At 40.1% G+C, this 19415-nt stretch overlaps 1 protein-coding gene across 1 annotated transcript; it reads right to left on the bottom strand.

Moving 5' to 3' along the window:
* Positions 1–2108: 2108 nt before the first annotated feature.
* Positions 2109–11807, bottom strand: LOC308083517 (uncharacterized protein; the record flags this gene model as incomplete). The annotated part of the gene is made up of 12 exons (XM_080425830.1): positions 11760–11807; positions 10782–10929; positions 9504–9754; positions 7521–7657; positions 7237–7338; positions 6851–6895; positions 5243–5351; positions 4953–5100; positions 3763–4013; positions 3270–3406; positions 2773–2874; positions 2109–2156 (listed from the first exon to the last, which is right to left on the bottom strand). The coding sequence occupies exons 1-12, from the start codon at positions 11797–11799 to the stop codon at positions 2109–2111; spliced, it is 1518 nt and encodes a 505-aa protein (XP_080281956.1). The 5' UTR covers positions 11800–11807.
* Positions 11808–19415: the final 7608 nt, after the last annotated feature.

The raw sequence follows: 19415 nt of genomic DNA, 5'->3' as shown, positions 1-19415 counted from the left end.
CCACAACTACCATCACCTCAGCCATCATACCTCAAAGCCTCTACCTCCAGTATTGCTGCACCACTATTTTTCCATCTTGCATAATAAAGTATTTCAGACTTACACATTTTACTTTGTTGTAATGGTTTTCATTGTGTTTCTACTCCCCACATATACATGATTGCCTCCCTTTTATAATACAACAAATTAGAATGTGAAAAAGCTTTAAATAGTTTGCCTGTGTATTTTAGGATTTATCAAGCTATCCAGCTGCATTTTCTTTAACATCCAGAAAAATACTTGATGAAGCTACATACAACAGTTTCAGACTTGTGCCTTTGTTTGTGAGAGTTTGAAACTATATTATATCACAATGCTAGATCTCCCCTTTACACATTAATTAAATGTAGATTAGCTCGTATTGAGTCTAGATTTCATTACAGATCATGCACATGTAGCAACACAGTATGTTGTGATATGTGATGGCATTTAAACATGCTAAGCTAATGCTAAAATTGGACAAAGAAGCAGGACTGTGGTTCTGCCTAAACTTCCACATCTACACTCTTTTTTTTTTCTTTTTTTTTTGCCTGATATGTTCATCAGGATGAGGGAAATTATATATATTGTAATGCTTTGCACACCTGTGACCTTGGTGGACCAATCAGGATGCACCTTTCAATAGAACAGAACGTGATAAGCTCTCAAAACAGGTAACATTTTAGTATTTAATGTTGAAAACCTGGAGTAGGTGAAATTATTTTTCATACAAGCTCCCATCATTTGCAGTTTTCCTGAAAGGGAAGAAGAAAAGTGATTGAAGGAAAACAGGTCAGTTATACAACTGATATGAGTCGAGGAAAATATACTGTGAGCATGGTTAGAAGAAATGGCAATGGAAAAGGCAGTTAAAATAGCAGCAGATGTTAGTTTTTACTGATATTTGTCAGGACTCCTGAGACCCAGATTGCAACCAGGACAATTAAGCTAGGTAAGCAGCAAGCTAGGCTTAGACGGAAGTGGACGGGATGTGGGACAACTGCTTGATTTTCGAATCATTTTAAGAGCTTCTGATTTACAGTACAGACTGTTAGGCGGAAGCATTTGAAAGTTGTGTGAGCCAACAGTCTGTCTCAAGAGACTACTCGGTAGTGGCATTGTGCTGCTCTGTGCTCAGTCAAGTTTTAGTTTGGTGAATTTACAAACAAAGCTGCAAACAAAGCTGCTCAAAACAAAAGGTGACCTATATATACCCAAACCCTGGTCTCTATAAGATACGGAATACTAAAAGAGGTTGATAAAATACTTGGTGTCTCCAAACTATGACATTATCACATTATTCATGAAAATGTAATTCAAGCGTCAAATACTTTTGGTAATTTTATCATCTACTCAGGCCTTTGTGAACCCCCCAGACAGTTTTTAAGTTGCTTCATTCATTATTTAGATATTTGATATTCATTTTATCAGACACGCCCCCTTCCTATAAAAACCCATTGTAACTTCAAACTCCATTTTAACCATGTTAGATTCATCAAAAACACCCGTCCTTGGTTCTGGTGACTCATCCTGCCCTCCTAATGCGTGAGGGGGCCGTGTTTTTCCAATTACTTTTTTAATTTATTTTACTTACATTTTTTATTGTATTTTATTTTTTTCATTTTCCAAAAAATATATAGTAGGAGACACAAGGGAGACTCTCTCCTACCGGAACCGCTGCCGGTCATCAAATTATTGTCTCAGAAATGTGACAAAAACTATTAAAAACTATTATTCAAGTCTCCAATGGGGTGACTAATCGATAGGAAAAAAGTTATTTTGGGGGTGAACTATCCCTTTAAGCTGAAATTTGGGAAAAGTAAATATTCAGCTGCATCAATCCCTGCATATATATCCCAACGGTCAATGCACTGTGCAATTTATTTATTTATTTATAATGCAGTATACAGTGAGATAATCATATTGGGGAGTAAAAATACAATGAAAACAATCACAAAGTAAAATTTAAGTCTCAAATACTTTATTATGCAAGATGGAAAAGTGGAACAGCATACTGGAGGTAAAGTGTTTGAGGTATGATTTGAGGTGATGGTATGTGTAAGATAGACCTAAAGGAGGTGGAATCAAACTTAGTTGTTGGCCATGGTTTGCTCCAGCCAGTCGTTGTACCGGCACACCTGAAAATTGAGACAGAAAAGGTTCAACATACTCAGTGTGGCTTTTGACCTATATTTGTAGGTTATAGTGTATACAGTAGTTATGTATTATATTGTTATGGATCATGGTTATTGTTTTCAGAGCTTCCTCAACATTGTGGATAAAATAATAGAAATAATGATAATGGTAATAGAATAAAATGATTCAAAAGTCAGAATAAAGTCAAATGGAAAGAAAAGCTATATAAATAGCACATAGAGTATCGTCAACGGTGTACAACTAGTTATTGCCATATTATTATTAATGTATTTTAGAATTATATTTTTTTTAAGGACCCGAGACAGTCCTCTTGTAGTCTATATTACTGATTATTGTATGCTAGAGTTGAATGTTGGTTTTCTGAAGTTCTGTTTTTCTTGACATTGTCGCCTAATTGCCTCATAGGAAAGAGTGCATATTTTTTTATTTGAACTGAATTGAATTGCAAGGAGCAAAAATAACTTTTTTGTATGTCCTAAAGGTCAGGACTTCTGCACTTTAGCAATACAAAGTCATTGCTTTATTGGCGTGTCTCTGTTATATGACCATAGACACACAACTTGTAAAATAAGGAGATGTTTTTGAGGCATACTCTACCTTGGCGTAGACACCAGGGTATTTCTTCTGAGCACAACCGTTTCCCCAGGACACAACACCCTGCAGCTCACCATTACACACAACAGGGCCACCAGAGTCACCCTGAGAGAGAGAGAGAGAGAGAGAGAGAGAGAGAGAGAGAGAGAGAGAGAGAGAGAGAGAGAGAGAGAGAGAGAGAGAGAGAGAGAGAGAGAGAGAGAGAGAGAGAGAGCGACAGAGAGCGACAGAGAGAGGGAGGGAGAGAGAGAGAGAGAGAGAGAGAGAGATAGAGAGAGAGAGAGAGAGAGAGAGAGAGAGACAGAGAGAGAGAGAGAGAGAGAGAGAGAGAGAGAGAAGAAGAAAAGTGAAAAGAAGGTGTAACAACAATTAATTTCACAAAACAATTAAACTTTAAGACCATCATTAATGGTGGTTAATGGCTGTTCTGACACATTGCTATACTATTCAGATGGTGGAGAAGGAGGACCTCTGCAGGTGAACCTTGTTGACTACAGTACCTGGCAAGAGTCCTTGCCTCCCTCCAGGAATCCAGCGCAGAACATGTTGCTAGTGATCTGGCCAGGGTAGGATAATTTACATTCCCTATCAGTCAGGATGGGAATTTCCAGGCACTGAAGCCTGTCCTCGTCATCCCCTGGATACAGGTCAAAGTGGAAAAGGTTTAAAACAGGAACAGGAGGAAAAGTCAATCTGAATATGCTTTTATAGAAGCATATATTAAGAATGTAACATAACAGTAAGGATGCGACCATTACGATTACATTTGGTTTTAATGAAACAGATTATTATGAAGATGATTAAGAGTAACAAAGAGGAATCTTTCCACACACACCCACACACACACATAATGGAGAGATTAGGCCTGCTGATGTATAATGTGTAAATATTGTACACAACTGAATTGTTATGGTAAATTTAGATGCAACTTTTCTCAGGTTCACCGGTAACTGAGCTTAACTTGATCACTTTTTAAACAGGTGTTATACTCACAGAAGTTCATGGTGTTGCCCCAGCCAGAGACTAAGCACTTGGTGCCAGCACCGGCGCAGGAAGTGGGCAGAGCCACAGTCTGCACGTACTTGGTGAGGACGGCGGGCTTGCTCAGCTTGATCAGCATGATGTCATTGTCAATCTTTTTGGCGTCGTAGTTGGGGTGGCGGATTATATGGGAGGCTTTGATCCACTGCTCGGTACCCTCATCGAGGATGATGTGGTGCTCGCCAAGACGAACCTCAACACGGCTGACACTGGATGAAAAGGGGGATAAACGAATGATTACGGGAACTTACATTTTAAAAACGTCTCACCTAGAAATGTGTAAAACTACATTTGAAATACGGGGGTATGTGTCTCCTTTGCCTCTATCTGCCCTTGCGTTCACATGCAAATGGCCTGTTTGTTCCAACAATGAGGGGGGGGGGGGGTCCAGAGAGTGTGTGTGAGAGTGATTGAGTGAGCGAGTACATTTACTCAAGTAGGGCTACTGTACTTAAATACAAATGTGGAGTACAATGGTTGCATTCGATTGAACATCCATCTCCAGTTTGCCTCCCAGTGTGTCTATGGCACATGCTATGACTGTCATCTTCTTTACATATCGTATATCCTTGATTCTGGGCACGTCATAATAGGTGAACATTGGGGTTTTGTGCAGAGGGAGGAGGGGGCCTATCATAGAACCCTGGGTACTCGGGTTAACAACGGCATTGCTGTTGGGCAGAAACCTCACATCTCCATATTTCACCTTTATCATAACCTATATGTTTTTTCGTAATTTATAAACTAATCAATCAAAATGTAGGCTACTGCACATGCTCAGTAGCAGTAGAAGTGGTGGGGGAGGGTTTACACACATGCCCTCTGGAGCGTTCTGATTCCGGGGCAAGCATGAGGAGTACGGGGGACGACACAAACTCCCTTTAATATGAGGGGTATGCCTGTGGATTACACAACCGTAATCAAGTCTTTTCATGCAGTGTGGGAAAAAAGAGGGAGAAGGAATACAGGAGGCAGAGGAGAGAATTTAAGGCCAGGAAGGGTCACATTGTAGGGAGAAGGTTTACAATGCATCTACTGTATATTGTGATGTTTCAAACAACTCGACCCTAACAATAACATTCAAATGACATTCAATTGAGTTAATCAAAATGCATTCTAAAATATATAAAGGGTTGTCTTACGGCTTGGAGCAGTGAGCAGCAGACACAACCCAGTTCTCGTTGAGCAGGGAGCCACCACAGAAGTGGTAGCCAGCGTTCAGAGACACCTGATAGGGATTGGAGTGTTCCTCACACTCATACCCTCCGACGATCTTGTCATCCTCCGCAACTGAAAACGCACATGATGTAAGCTGTTAGATCTTCTGTGCTCCAAAAATGATTTAACAGTTAGCAAACAGTTGAACATAACTACAAATAAGTCACTTACATATGTTAGGTAAAGTGTCTTTAGGATCTAGGCCTATACTCACAAGCAGCTCCGATGAGTAGAATGAAGACCAGAGACCTCATGGTTGCTGTGTGATCCTGTTGATGAGAGGACTTCACCTGGACCCCTGGTTTATATGGAGTGATCAGTCCCTACCAGACACACCCCACACACTTGGTGGACCAATCAGGATACTCAGATGAAATTATTTTTAACAGTTGTACTGACGAGACCAAAATGTGTTAGTCTAGTCAGAAACAGTATTTGAATAAATAATTTTAATCCATTTAAAAATATATATAAATTACTTTAAATGTGTGCATTCTTACTACTGACATAATTCATAAAATCTTCTTCATTAGTGGAAACCTATGGTAGCTAGCGATTCTTTATTCTGCATTATCTTTACATTTTGGTGCTTTGAACATTCGTACATTAACGTCAATAGTAAAAAGAACATCTTAACTCTTAGTGAACCCTACCAGTGGGTACAAAATGTCCTGTTTTTTTGTGTCCTTGGTACATGGCGCGATTTACTTTGTTTCTAACCTTGACATGGAAGGAACTCTGCAGATGGCCTGGTTCACACTCACTCACAGACACACACACACACACACACACACACACACACACACACACACACACACACACACACACACACACACACACACACACACACACACACACACACACACACACACACTGATCAAACCACTGAGGAGAAAAAGGACAGACAGAGTTTTATTTGAGTGACAGTTGTGGTGAGGTTAGGGAAGCCACAAGGTGAGCATTACAATGAGACCCAGACACAGAGGCGAGTCAAGCCGGTTTATTTAAAGGGCAGAAAAGGGGTTAGGTGTAAGAGCATGGTCGCACCTTAACTAACGTCCATAGCATATCATGCACAGTATACATCTGCTGCTATGCTCAAGCACCTTTATGTCTTACCTCAGGTACTATATGTATATAATGTGTTTGTTTCTTATTGATTGATCTCTCTTCCCCCTTGCCCCCCCTTCTTCTTCGTCTTCCCTTTCTTTTTTATGGAAATAACTAAAAAGATGGAGCTTGCAATAAAACTCATTTCACCCACTGTTTTACACCTGTAAACCGGTGATGTGACAATAAAATGTATTCTGATTCTGATGCTGAAAGGCTCAGGGCTGTAGCTGGGTTTTGCTTTATTGCCATTAGTCTGACGTCCCATTGTTCCAAAGTTCAATGGGCACAAACAAAGTCACAACTCTGAAACTGTTGCATGCAGCTTCATTCTGTATATCATGTTTTTTTTTTTTTCAGGATGTTAAAGAAAATGGTGCATGTAGTGAAACCAAACAAGCCTATTCTGGGTTGAACATTCACCTATATAGTAGCTCTATTTTATAGAGGGTTTAGAGGGGTTTAAGTGGTTACATTATGAAATACGATTCACAGCTTTTTTCACAATCCTATTTGCTATAGCCTAGTAATGTAATAAAAATGAGAGACAGTATATTTGGGGAGTAGCAACACAATGAAAACAATCACAACAAAGTTAAATTGAAGTTTGAATGACTTTATTATGCAAGATTGTCCAAATACTGGAGGGTTGAGGTATGATGGCTGAGGTGATAGTTGTAAGATAGTCCTACAGGATGTAGGATCAGACTTAGGAGCTGGCCATGGTTTGCTCCAGCCAGTCGTTGAACAGGCACACCTGAAAATGGAGACAGAAAATATTTAGCATATGCTCAGCTTGGGTTTTGACATATATCTGTAGGGTATAGTTGTGTTTTGTATTGTTATGGTTCAAGGTTCCAGGGGTTTATTTCTCATGCTATGGCATGAATAAAGCTTTTTGCAATAATTTAATTTAATTTAATTTAATAAGCAAATAATAAGCATATGTCCTAAAAGTCAAATATTTCACAATTCTGTCGGTGGCCAAAAAGATGCACCTCAAAAACCTATTTTCTCAGATTCACTCGGCAAGATCCTTGATTTTCATGAATGGCATGTCTCTATTCTATGAATAAAGACGTTTGAGGCATACTGTACCTTAGCGTAGACACCAGGGTTGCCCTTCTCAGCACAACCGTATCCCCAGGATACAACACCCTGCAGCTCACCATTACACACGACAGGGCCACCAGAGTCACCCTGAGAGAGAGAAAGAGGAGGTAAGTGGAACAAGACATACATTTGATTTCTCAATACAATTCAACATCAAGACCATCAATATTGTGAAAGGAAAGACCACTAGGCTGACACACTGCTTTACTATTCAGATGCATTGGTGGAGAAGGAGGACCTCTGCAGGTGAACCTTGTTGACTACAGTACCTGGCAAGAGTCCTTGCCTCCCTCCAGATATCCAGCACAGAACATGGCATCAGTGATCATGCCAGGGTAGGCGTTGTCACAGTCCTCATAAGACAGGATGGGGATGTCCAAGCACTGCAGCTTGTCGCTGTCATCATCTGTGGGATTACATACAGATCAAAGTGGAAATGGTTAAACACAACGGAGGGAACATTAATCCTAATCAATGCTTTGCCAAAGCGTAAATCGCATTAAGGATGAAAACCATTATGATTATATTTGGTTTTAATGACAATGTTTCTTGAAACAGATTGTTACAAAGATGATGAAGAGTAACGAAGGGATCTGTTGCGCACACGCACACATAATGGAGAGATTAGGCCTGCTAATTATTTTACATAAGGTCAATGGTCAGTGTTAGCCATGTCGTATTATTTGCTATATTTTATATGACAGTATGCAAGTAAAAACAGATTATTAGTAGAACAAATATGCTAAAGTCAGAAGTGTAATCATGAGTGTGTGTGACTGGTGAATGTGTGAATGGGCTATATTCTAACGCAGCAACAGCTGCAGCTGAGCCAAATGGCCATTGTGTTGCTTTTATCTTTAGAACATACCTTATATGGCTATTTAGAATGGCATCTGTGGTAAAATGGTCTACTGACTCTACTATAAGAAAGGCGTAAGATGTTTGTTTGGGATTATGGTTGTGGCCAGAGGGGGCTGCTGGAGGGGGCTCTCTGCCCTGGATGCTATGATGCTGTACTTGGATGAATCTGAATAAATGACCATGGAAACTTGGAAACCCTGACGTCTTCTCTTCTATTCTCCTCCATATTATTACCACCAACGGGCCTGATAACACGCAGTTTAATGACTCAAATACACGACATATTTGATCGATGCGCTGATGCTAGTCCGGAAAGCACAGGGTTGCATCCGGCACCTGAAAAGTGTGAACTCACATTCAGTGTATAGATATAGGTAACATTGTATCCCAGGGTTTAAAGAAACAGAGAGACCTGCACACTGATTAGGGAATGAGAATGCATTTTGACTGGTGTTTTTATTTTCGAGATGATCGATGCGAAATGAGAAAGTTCAGCACCGTATTGATGTATTTTCTTTTTATTCTGAAATTTAAGGTGAATCACTGTACGACTATTGTGTAATTTTTATGCCTGTATCTAAGTTGTTCTGTCCCATGTGTTGTTTGTGTTGACTCTGCTGAATGTCCTTTTGTTCAAACTTCCAGTCATTGGTCATGGGGGGTGTAGGTGGAAGAATGTTGTTTTTTTTATGTTTTTCTTGCAAACTGTTTTATTTAATATACGTGGTTGCGAAAGACGTTAAAGTCTTTCGTGGGGGGAATGTCGTATTATTTGCTATATTTTATATGACAGTATGCAAGTAAAAACAGATTATTAGTAGAACAAATATGCTAAAGTCAGAAGTGTAATCATGAGTGTGTGTGACTGGTGAATGTGTGAATGGGCTATATTCTAACGCAGCAACAGCTGCAGCTGAGCCAAATGGCCATTGTGTTGCTTTTATCTTTAGAACATACCTTATATGGCTATTTAGAATGGCATCTGTGGTAAAATGGTCTACTGACTCTACTATAAGAAAGGCGTAAGATGTTTGTTTGGGATTATGGTTGTGGCCAGAGGGGGCTGCTGGAGGGGGCTCTCTGCCCTGGATGCTATGATGCTGTACTTGGATGAATCTGAATAAATGACCATGGAAACTTGGAAACCCTGACGTCTTCTCTTCTATTCTCCTCCATATTATTACCACCAACGGGCCTGATAACACGCAGTTTAATGACTCAAATACACGACAGCCATCTTGTACGTTATGCATTATGATTTTGGGACTGAGTAAATATTATACACAGCTGCATTTTTATGATACAGTATATTTACAGTAGATGCACTCAGTTTCAACCGGTAACTGAGCTTAACTTGATCACTTTTTTAAAAGGTGCTACTGTATACTCACAGTAGCTCTGGGTGTTGCCCCAGCCAGAGACTAAGCACTTGGTGCCAGCGGGGGCACAGGAAGTGGGCAGAGCCACAGCCTGCACATACTGGTTGAGGGTGGCGGGCTTGCTCAGCTTGATCAGCATGATGTCATTGTTGATGTTGTAGGAGCTGTAGTTGGGGTGACGGATGACACGGGAGGAGGAGATCCACTGCTCGGTACCCTCATCGACTTCAATGTGGTGCTCGCCAAGACGAACCTGAACGCGGCTGGAAAAGAGAGGGAGGAGTGAGAAAGGGCAGAAAGGGAGACAGAATACAGGAGGCCCAGGAGAGAATTTGTACAGGGGGGTCTCGTTGTACATGAGAAGGTTTTCATATGGTTCGGTAATCGGTATATGTATAGGATAGCAGTGGCGGCCATTTTGTGGTTCCATTGATCCAGACCCCATTAATTTTTCCCATAAATAAATGGGGAAATATTTATATCAATTATTTTAAGCCTAGAATCAAGCCATCCAGGCTCCTGGTGAATCAAATCATGACGATAAAACACTTGATTCTGTGAGAATTTATTTTTGAAAACCGCAAAACAAAGGGTATTTATTAAATATAGTATATCTCTGTTGTCCGCCAGAAACCAGCTAACTCCAAAATGTACATTTTTCAGGAAATGACAAAAACAAAACAAAAAGTGGAGATAGGAGGTTTTGTTCATCATTGATAAGAACAGCTAAATGGACCTCAAAGCTCACCATAGTCCATATTCACACGGTGGCCATTTTGGAATTTAACATTGCGTTGCTGTGGTAACTGGTGGCATTTCATTGACTTAATGGCAATATGGCCGCCGTACGAATATGGTCTATGAGGTTGGAGGTCAAAAGGGGGTGGAGCCTGGAGTCAGCAAAACCAGCTAACTCCACCCCCCTTTGGTGGACTTAGCTGGTTTAGCAGAAAGTTTGAGGATCCAAAGGAGTTAGCTGGTTTTGTCAGAATTGCTTTTTAATACTTTTCATTGGTTCAATATTTTTTTAATCAACACACAGACGTAAAGGGTGTGCAATAGCACTGATTTATGGGGGGGAAAATGGAAAAGCGGAAAAAAAATGTTTAGCTGGTTTCTGCCGTACAGCAACGATATCATATAATTAAATTAAAAAAAAATCTCACAAAATCAAATGTTTTATGGTCATGATTTTGATGTTTCAAATATAACTCCACCACATTTAAAAGGTTTTCCTTGAGTTAATCAAAATGCATCCTGATTCCTAAAAATGTATAAAGGTTGTCTTACGACTTGTAGCAGTGAGCAGCAGACACAACCCAGTTCTCGTTGACCAGGGAGCCACCACAGAAGTGGTAGCCAGAGTTCAGAGACACCTGATGGGGCTGGGAGTGTTTCTCACACTCATATCCTCCGACGATCTTGTCCTCCTCTGCAACTGAAAACACACATGGAATATATTATTAATTATTTTGTCCTCCGTAAATAGAAGGGCTGTAGAAACTGTTAGCAACCAGTTGAACATACAGATAAATCACTTAAATATGTTAGGCATTTACCTCTAATGGGTAGAGTGGAATATACAAATTAATATATTACCCAGTTTGCTCTTCATGTTTCAATAACAAGTCTATTTTTAAAACTTTAGATAAAACGATTAAGGAAATGGAAGGACAGTGATTGCATCAAGAGCATTGCAACAAGACATTAAGAATAAATGTGGGAATAGGAATTGAGAATAGTAATCCTTCTGAAAACGAAGGGGAGGAAGCTGGCCAAAAAATAACAAATAGTCCAAATTGGAGAGAGTTTGACTGGAAGGTCCAAAATATGTATTTTAGAACTCTGGCCAATTATGGCTAAATATGGAAAATGTTGGAGGGCTTGTGGTCACCAAGGAGACATTTCGCCTATACTATGGGCCTGTCCAAATTTGCGGGGGTTCTGGGAGGATGTTAAAAGGGAAATAGAACTTATTTTGGAATCAAAATTAGGAGTCCATGCCGGAAATCAAATAGTGAGAAAGAAACTCTGTCTATTAAGGAACCTACTTTTAATAGCAAAACAAAAACTATTACAAATCCCATGGTTGCATGCAGCCACAACCCCCAAACATAAAACAATGGCAACAAAAGGTGAATGAGGTGTTTGGTAAGATTACTGCCAAAATACAGTTGAAAATTATCTATGTCATTTCTTCTTATTTTTTATTTTATTTAAGTTACATATTTTGACCCAAATGTCTATAGGATCTAGGCCTATACTCACAAGCAGCTCCGATGAGCAGAATGAAGACCAGAGACCTCATGGTTGCTGTGTGATTCTGTGGATGAGAGGACTTCACCTGGACCCCTGGTTTATATGGAGTGGTCAGTCCCTCCCTACATTGGTCAGTCCGTACAGTGGTCAGTCCCTCCAGGACACTCCCCACACACTTGGTGGACCAATCAGGATGATCAGTGTTGCTCTTGTAAGAAATTTGTATAATTTGATGTATGGTATTTAAATAAATTAATAGCGCTTCAGACATTTCTGAAATAAACAAATAAATGACTAAAATGTGTGCATTCTTACTTCTGACATCACAATTCATATACTTTATTCCTTAATGGCAGGGACTCACATTGGTAGCAATAAACTTTTTTTGGATTAACAAATTTGAGCCGAAAGGCATTATTTGTTTTGTCTTGATGTTGTGAACAAATGCATAATATGTAGTCAAATGAACAGATATGAAATGAGTGGACTCTCCAGTGGATCGTACCAGTGGGTACACAGTGTTATGGATTAGTCTTGTGTTTGAAAATTATGCAATTTGTTTTGTTTCTAATCTTAACATGCACAAGCCACGAGTGGAGTTCTGCAGATGGCATGGTTCACACACACATGCACGCATGCATGCACACACAGACTGGACATACTGTAGTTTCACCTGAAAAATCAGCCCGCCAGGCCAGAAATGAGTTTTGAATTGTTGGTTGATAGACATTCTGAAAGGCACATGTAAAAGAATTACAGTATGAAAAAAAGGCTTGACTGTTCACGACCCAATACAGATCCTAAAACTCATCAATCTTGCAAAAAAAATAAAAATTGTTTGAGTTGTATTGAAATGTAATGAGTGCATTAAAAAGAATAATTTTCTTCAATCACTTACACCAAAGGTAAGTTACAGTAGAGTGCAGCATTATAATGGGAGCCTGTAAATGTCACTGTAGATGAGCACCGAAAGGTGAATTAAATAAGCCTGGATTTAAGTCAAATCCAGGCTTGACAAAGTCGGGTCCGTATAGCCTGGTTTATTCGGTTCCTGGAACGCCAAGCCAGGCTGAAAAGGAGCGACTTTGTCGAGCTAGGCCTTGTCAAGCCAGGCTGTGTCGAGCCAGGATAATGAAGCCAGGCTTCACTTATTTCTATAAAAGACCATGAAAGTCGAATCCTTGAACTTGACCAATCATGGAGCCCAAAACCAGAGCGGCGTTCTTCTCTGTGGCTGAACAGCAGCACTGCAGCAGCTCATGGAATCTTACAAGGAAGTAAAATGTATAATAAGCAAGAAAGGAAACACGGCCGCAATAAATATAGATCCAGGGAGAAAGCGTGGCAAAGTATTGCCGACAAATTAAATGCACAAGTTGTCCAAAAATATGCAATTAATTTATATACAAATCCATAAATATATAATTCAGTTAGGTTTAAACATAAGGAGTTTAAGTGAATGTTGGAATTATAATTATAAACACTTAGAATAATTTTCTAATTTCAAATTTCTAAAATCGAAGATCTACAAGGGAAAAGCTTGCCTTTTGGCGGCCGGGGGTCCACGGTCCACGGGGGTCAACGGGCGTCCGGGAGTACACGGGGGGCCAGGCCCCCCGTGTACTCCCGGACCCCCGTTGACCCCCAACAGAGGTCTGGGGTATACGGGGGTCCACGGGGGTCCGGAGGTCCATGGGGGTCCGGGGGTCCATGGGGGTCCGGGGGTCCATGGGGGTCCGGGGGTCCACGGGGGTCCGGAGGTCCATGGGGGTCCGGGGGTCCACGGGGGTCCGGAGGTCCATGGGGGTCCGGGGGTCCACGGGGGCGGGGGTCCATGGGGGGCCGGGGACCCCCGGCCGCCATAAGACAAAAACATTTCGGGCTTGTAGATCTTTGATTTTCGCATAAGAATTGAATAAGTGTAGAAAAACTCATTGGTTTATGATTGGAGTCATTGGACTAACAGCTACAGCTATTTCACAAAACTTGAAGAACAAGGCACTGGATTAATAAAGCTTGGCTGTTAGCCTGCTCCTGACCAGGCTAACTTCACAGCTAAATTGCCATGGTAACTAAGCTAGGCTTGCTTCAATTCTCTTTTGAGGAATCGGATAAGGCTAAACTTAGCCAGGGTGAACTGGCTAAACTAATCTTCAAGATAATTTACCTTTTGAGGAACCGACTCAGCTCTAATCCTGGCTAAATTAAGCCAGGATAGGTGGTAAAGCCAGGCTTTAGCTCTAATTCACCTTTTGAGGAACAGGCCCCAGCACATTTTCAATCACAGTAAAGTAGTTCAGTCTGTCCCTGGATTTTTTTTATGCCAAAGGAAATATTTATTTTTGATAAGCTTGTCAAATATTGTGCTACAATGTATTATTCTACAAGTTACAATATTTGAAGTTACAATAATTTGCAAGATTTATAAATGATTTCAAGTGGAACAAATTTTGTTTGGTTGTGGTAATTTCATAATTTGACACATTTCCACTACTCTTGGAATAAACTGCTTAGAGTTTATAATGCAAATATTAGCTAGTCGTGGACTGCATGATAAAATACTTGACAAGATGTAAAATATTTGACAGGTGAATTACATTTTCTTGAATAATGTGACCATAGTTTGGAGACTGTATCAAGCTTTGTTTATGTTTCATATTTTATGAACAGAGAAACTCATCGCTGAACCCTTGCAAGCAACACATACCGAACGATGACTCTTGCTGCTAAATTAATACTTGTCACCTGTTCAATATTAATGTTCACAAGCTGAGCATTAATACTTTATCAACCTATTAAGGTGGTGTTTGTCTACCCATCCACCCATGAATGCATGTTTCTGAGTCTGTGTTCCAGCATTCTGTTTTTGTTAGTGTATTGTATTGCACAGTATATTTTGGCTCATTTGTCATTATGTGTGTGTGTGCAGTGGTGTGTGCGTGCGTGCGTGCGTGCATGCTTGCAAGCGTGTGTGTGCCAGTAAGCGGCATGAACCCCAGTAAACTAACAGGGCAAGTGGTTTAGTAAATAGAACACTAAAAACCCAAAATACAGTATGTGCTGTAAAGTAACTAGAATCAGGTAAACATCAAACCTGCATCTGTCTAAATAACATACATGGAGTAGCACCTGTGTTCAAGCTAACACAAACCTAGTAGCCTAACATCAATATGAATAATATAATATAACCAGTATCTATTGTAGGGTTCTAGTGCAGGGTACTGCATATTTCAGTATGTGTGAAGTTGATGCATGATCGTGTGTGCACACGTTAGTGGTAAGTGTGTGTGTGTGCGTGTGTGCGTGTGTGCGTGTGTGTGTGTGTGTGTGTGTGTGTGTGTGTGTGTGTGTGTGTGTGTGTGTGTGCACGCGTGCGTGCGCGTGTGCTGTATATGTTTGTTTGTTTTTGACTTATTGAATACTTTATTAGTCAGTAATGTTGTGAGAAGGATCTCTCAGAATTACATTATTGCTATTCCAGTATACAGTACGGCACAGTAGCCTATAGTGCACAACAGTACAGTACTAGTATAGGCCTACTGCTCCAGAAGTTATGTTGCCAGACCTTGTCCAAACCTCGTCTTTGTGTGATTTATTTATGTCTTTTTACAGGGGTTTGTCTGTATGTCTACTGTACTGTATGTATTTCAGATCATCTCCTCAATGATCTCCTCAATGCTATTACAGCTCAGTTTACTGTACATCTATTGGATCATAACAAAAGAATGCCTGGTGATATGATAGTGAAAGTCATAAAGAGTGTGAAAGTTGCATTTAAAAGGAAATCAGTTACATTAATTTAATTAATTATTTATAAAGGTCACCATACTTCCATTCAAGGGATTTAAAGGGATATTTCACTTTAAAAAAATGTTGGGTCATTTTATCGTCTACTCAGGCTTTTGGGAGCACCCCGGACAGTTTTTTAAGTTGCTGGATTCAGTATTTAGATATTTGATATTCATTTTATCAGACACGCCCCCCTCCTATACAAACCCATTGTAACTTCAAACTCCATTTTAACCATGTTAGATTAATCGGAAACACCCGTCCTTGGTTCTGGTGACTGATATTGTCCTTCTAATACGTGAGGAGACCGTGTTTTTTCAATTACTTTTTTCACTTTTTTATTTATTTTTATTTTTATGAAATAAATGAAAAAAGTAATCGAAAAAACACGGCCCCCTCACGTATTAGGAGAGCAGGATGAGTCACCAGAACCAAGGACGGGTGTTTTTGATGAATCTAACATGTTAAAAATGGAGTTTGAAGTTAAACTGGGTTTGTATAGGAAGGGGGCGTGTCTGATAAAATGAATATCAAGTATCTACTGAATCAAGCAACTTAAAATTTGTCTGGGGTGCTCACACAAGCTTGAGTAGACAATAAAATGACCCATTAAAAAAAAAAAAAAAATGTCACTAAGTATGTGCAGTGAAATGTTAATGTGAAATTAATCAAATGATTCATAGTATGCTAATAATGATACTGTATAATCGACAAGATATAATAGCCTACACGTTTAAAAAACTTTTAGCAGTAATACAGAGAGAATGTACAGAACATAATGGGAGAATAATTTAGCAGGTATCACCATACTAGTCAACATGCCCACAACAAGCAGCCAACCTGTAGGCTATTGTGGCTTCATCAATGAACACCATATTATTATTACACTATTTTGTATTTTGATTGCTAAGGATTCTGCCATTGGGTAATATTGTGCTGGAGCCTGGAGGTACACAATATCACCCAAGGAAGAGGAAGGTACAACAGAGAGAGAGAGAGAGAGAGAGCGAGAGGGAGAGAGAGAGAGAGAGAGAGAGAGAGAGAGAGAGAGAGAGAGAGAGAGAGAGAGAGAGAGAGAGAGAGAGAGAGATAACATGCAACTATGGGCTGGAGCTATTACATGAGGGTGGGGAAAAATCATTGCATTCTGTCTTTCCACTCTGCAATCTTTACAGAACACTGTCAGTGCCTCACTGGTCAGGAACTAACGTCACTGATACATGGTTTAGTTTAGTATTTTTCATTAGTTTTTGCTTTGACTTCTTGTTTTCAATTTCAGTTTAGTTTTAATTAGTTTCTAAAGTTTTTGTAAAGGCTAGTTTTGGTTTAGTTTTTTTAGTTTGTTTTTGTGTTTATACATTTGTTCCATGCTGCCTGCCATGTTGGACCCATGGCAATTTGCATATCATCAAAATAGATCCCGACAATGCAACTGCTTTAATTGGCTCTTCACACCAATGTCACTCATCTCGATGAGGGGAAAAACACAAGCTGTTTGTACACTGCTATTTTTGCTATTCATCGAATAGGGCTAAAGTAGTTAACTGACACCTCACTTTCCTTTACAACAAAAAGTTTCATTGATCTCATTTTGTGTTTTTTCATTCAGTGCAGTAAAGTGTTGGGGATACTGTGAAAACAGAACAACATGAAAAGTACATCCTCTGTTGGTGCAGAAGAATGGGACATAGCACTTGTAGTTAGTAACTCTTCCGGGTGTGATGACAACTTTACAGCCTTGCACAGTAGCAATCTGAATCATGCAGCACCATTCCTCTAGCCATGCAGTTTTCTTGCAGTGTCAGAGAATTGTTTTTATCTAAATTGATACAGCTGTTAATGTTATTGTGATTATTGTTAGTGTTTGTCATCTGAATACATTGGTCATAATGGACAGTTATTTTAATCTGACTAAACAAACATTGCAGAGATAAAGTCACACTATGCATTGTGTCAGGTTAATCACTTCAGCAATCACAGTGCTTGTAGATTGCTCTTCCCACCATTTAAAAATAATAAATTTAAATGAAATAATAAAAGGCCAGCAAAGGTTTGTCTCAAAAGCTTCTCTGTATACTGCACAATTCCTGTTTGAAATATTGTTTTGTTGGGTGGCCTAATCTGTTATGCCCTTGCACATCTACTGCATGAATATCAATATACTGTAGACCAAGGGACCCAAACGAGAAATTTGGTGTCTCCCTGGGACCAAAACTTACAAAAGTACAATGAATCACTTAAGCCCTATTTAACCACTTGAACACTAGCATCACTATTCTGGGCTATTATGTCATATATAGGCAAACATTCGGCAAGAATAGAGTATCTACAAGCCCACAAAGCTTTCAATTGCGACACAGTGTGAGCTTGTAGATCGGCTATTTTCGGTGAAGAGATTTTGTGTAGACGGAAAAGGGAGGGGGCCATGGGGTTTCCCAATCAACAAAGTATAGGGTTTAAGTGGTTCAAAATAGTGAAAATAGCTGCTCTACAAGCTCACAACATGTTGCTTTGCGACACGTGAGTTTGTAGATCTGCTATTCACTATTCAAAAGGAAGTAAAGGTTGTAAAAAAAAACTGTATATTTACTTGCGAGCCATAAAAATGGGTCACAGATCTGTTGGTTGTGAAATACTGCTGTAGCTCTTTCTTTGAGCTGGATGTTCTGTGTAAAAAGTCCACGTGCCTTGGTTTTTCCCCGTGTGCTTTCCAGGGAGTCAGTGAGAGAGCCACCATCTGGCATCACAGTTGGAGGCGGTGTGTCAAGGTCAGGATGTAGATAACGTGTACCAAACATGGCGTAATATATGCTATAATTAAGTTGGATCAGATCGAGTAAACATACTTTGCGTATGCACGCTGACAGCCTGAAGCTGGGAGCCATTAGGCCTATTTGATAAGCATTTCTTGGAATGAGCTATAAATATGAATATGTTGTCTCGACATAACTGTTAATTTTTTTTTGTGCTTACCCCTTTTTCTCCCCAGTTTAGTCATTATGCCAATTGATTCCACCCCAGTCCCCACACACATTTCTGGGTTTTGGCTCACCTGCCAGTGAATAGCTCCCACCGGGAGGACGTAGAGCCTCCGACCTAATCCTCCCGCCCAACACTCCCAGCTGACAGGTGCCGCCCTAGCCCGTAGGAGTATGTGCAGTGATAAATATCACCCTCCCTGTCTGCCCCCCCCCAAACACGTGCCAATTGTGTTCGTACAGACGCTCGACAAAGCCGGATGGCGGGTGCACTGCGGTGGATTCGATTTCGAACCCCCAGACCCTGCGGTGGTGGGCAGCTACTTTTGCCCACTGCACCACCCACGCACCCTCATTGGCATAACTCGTAATGAGCGTAATACTTACGTATATGATTATGATTGGCCAACAAAATCAGGGGAGTGTCTGTACAGTTATGAGGGGGATAAAACGTTCCATGACATATTCAGAGAGAAATCTGCCCATCCCATTCAGCCACCATGAGGTTTATGGTCATTTGTCTGCTCTTTGGAGCTGCCTGTAAGTATGAATCCCATATTTAAGTGTCTGGGCTGAAATCAATCAATTCTTTCACACTGTATCTCATCGTGTACAACTGAAGGCCTTTCAGAGCCTAATCAGTCCTATAGCCAAAGAGAACTGTGCGCCATTGTTCAGTATGGATGCGGCTATCATGAGAGAGCTTTTGGCACAATACATTTTTGTATTTTTTTATTTTAGTGGCATTGTTTTATGGAACATAGGTCCCTAGCCTTTGTCTATGTTCCAACTAAGGCATTCCACATGTACAATGTCACTAATTAACTAATATTACTAGTAATATAGATGTACCTTTCCCAAGATGTAATAGACTAGTACGAATGCTATCAGATACTGG

Source organism: Gymnoscopelus braueri (genome assembly GCF_963280865.1).
Source record: "Gymnoscopelus braueri genome assembly, chromosome: 4".
In the NCBI taxonomy this organism is placed as follows: Eukaryota; Metazoa; Chordata; class Actinopteri; order Myctophiformes; family Myctophidae; genus Gymnoscopelus; species Gymnoscopelus braueri.
This window is presented reverse-complemented; position numbering and strand designations above follow the sequence as displayed.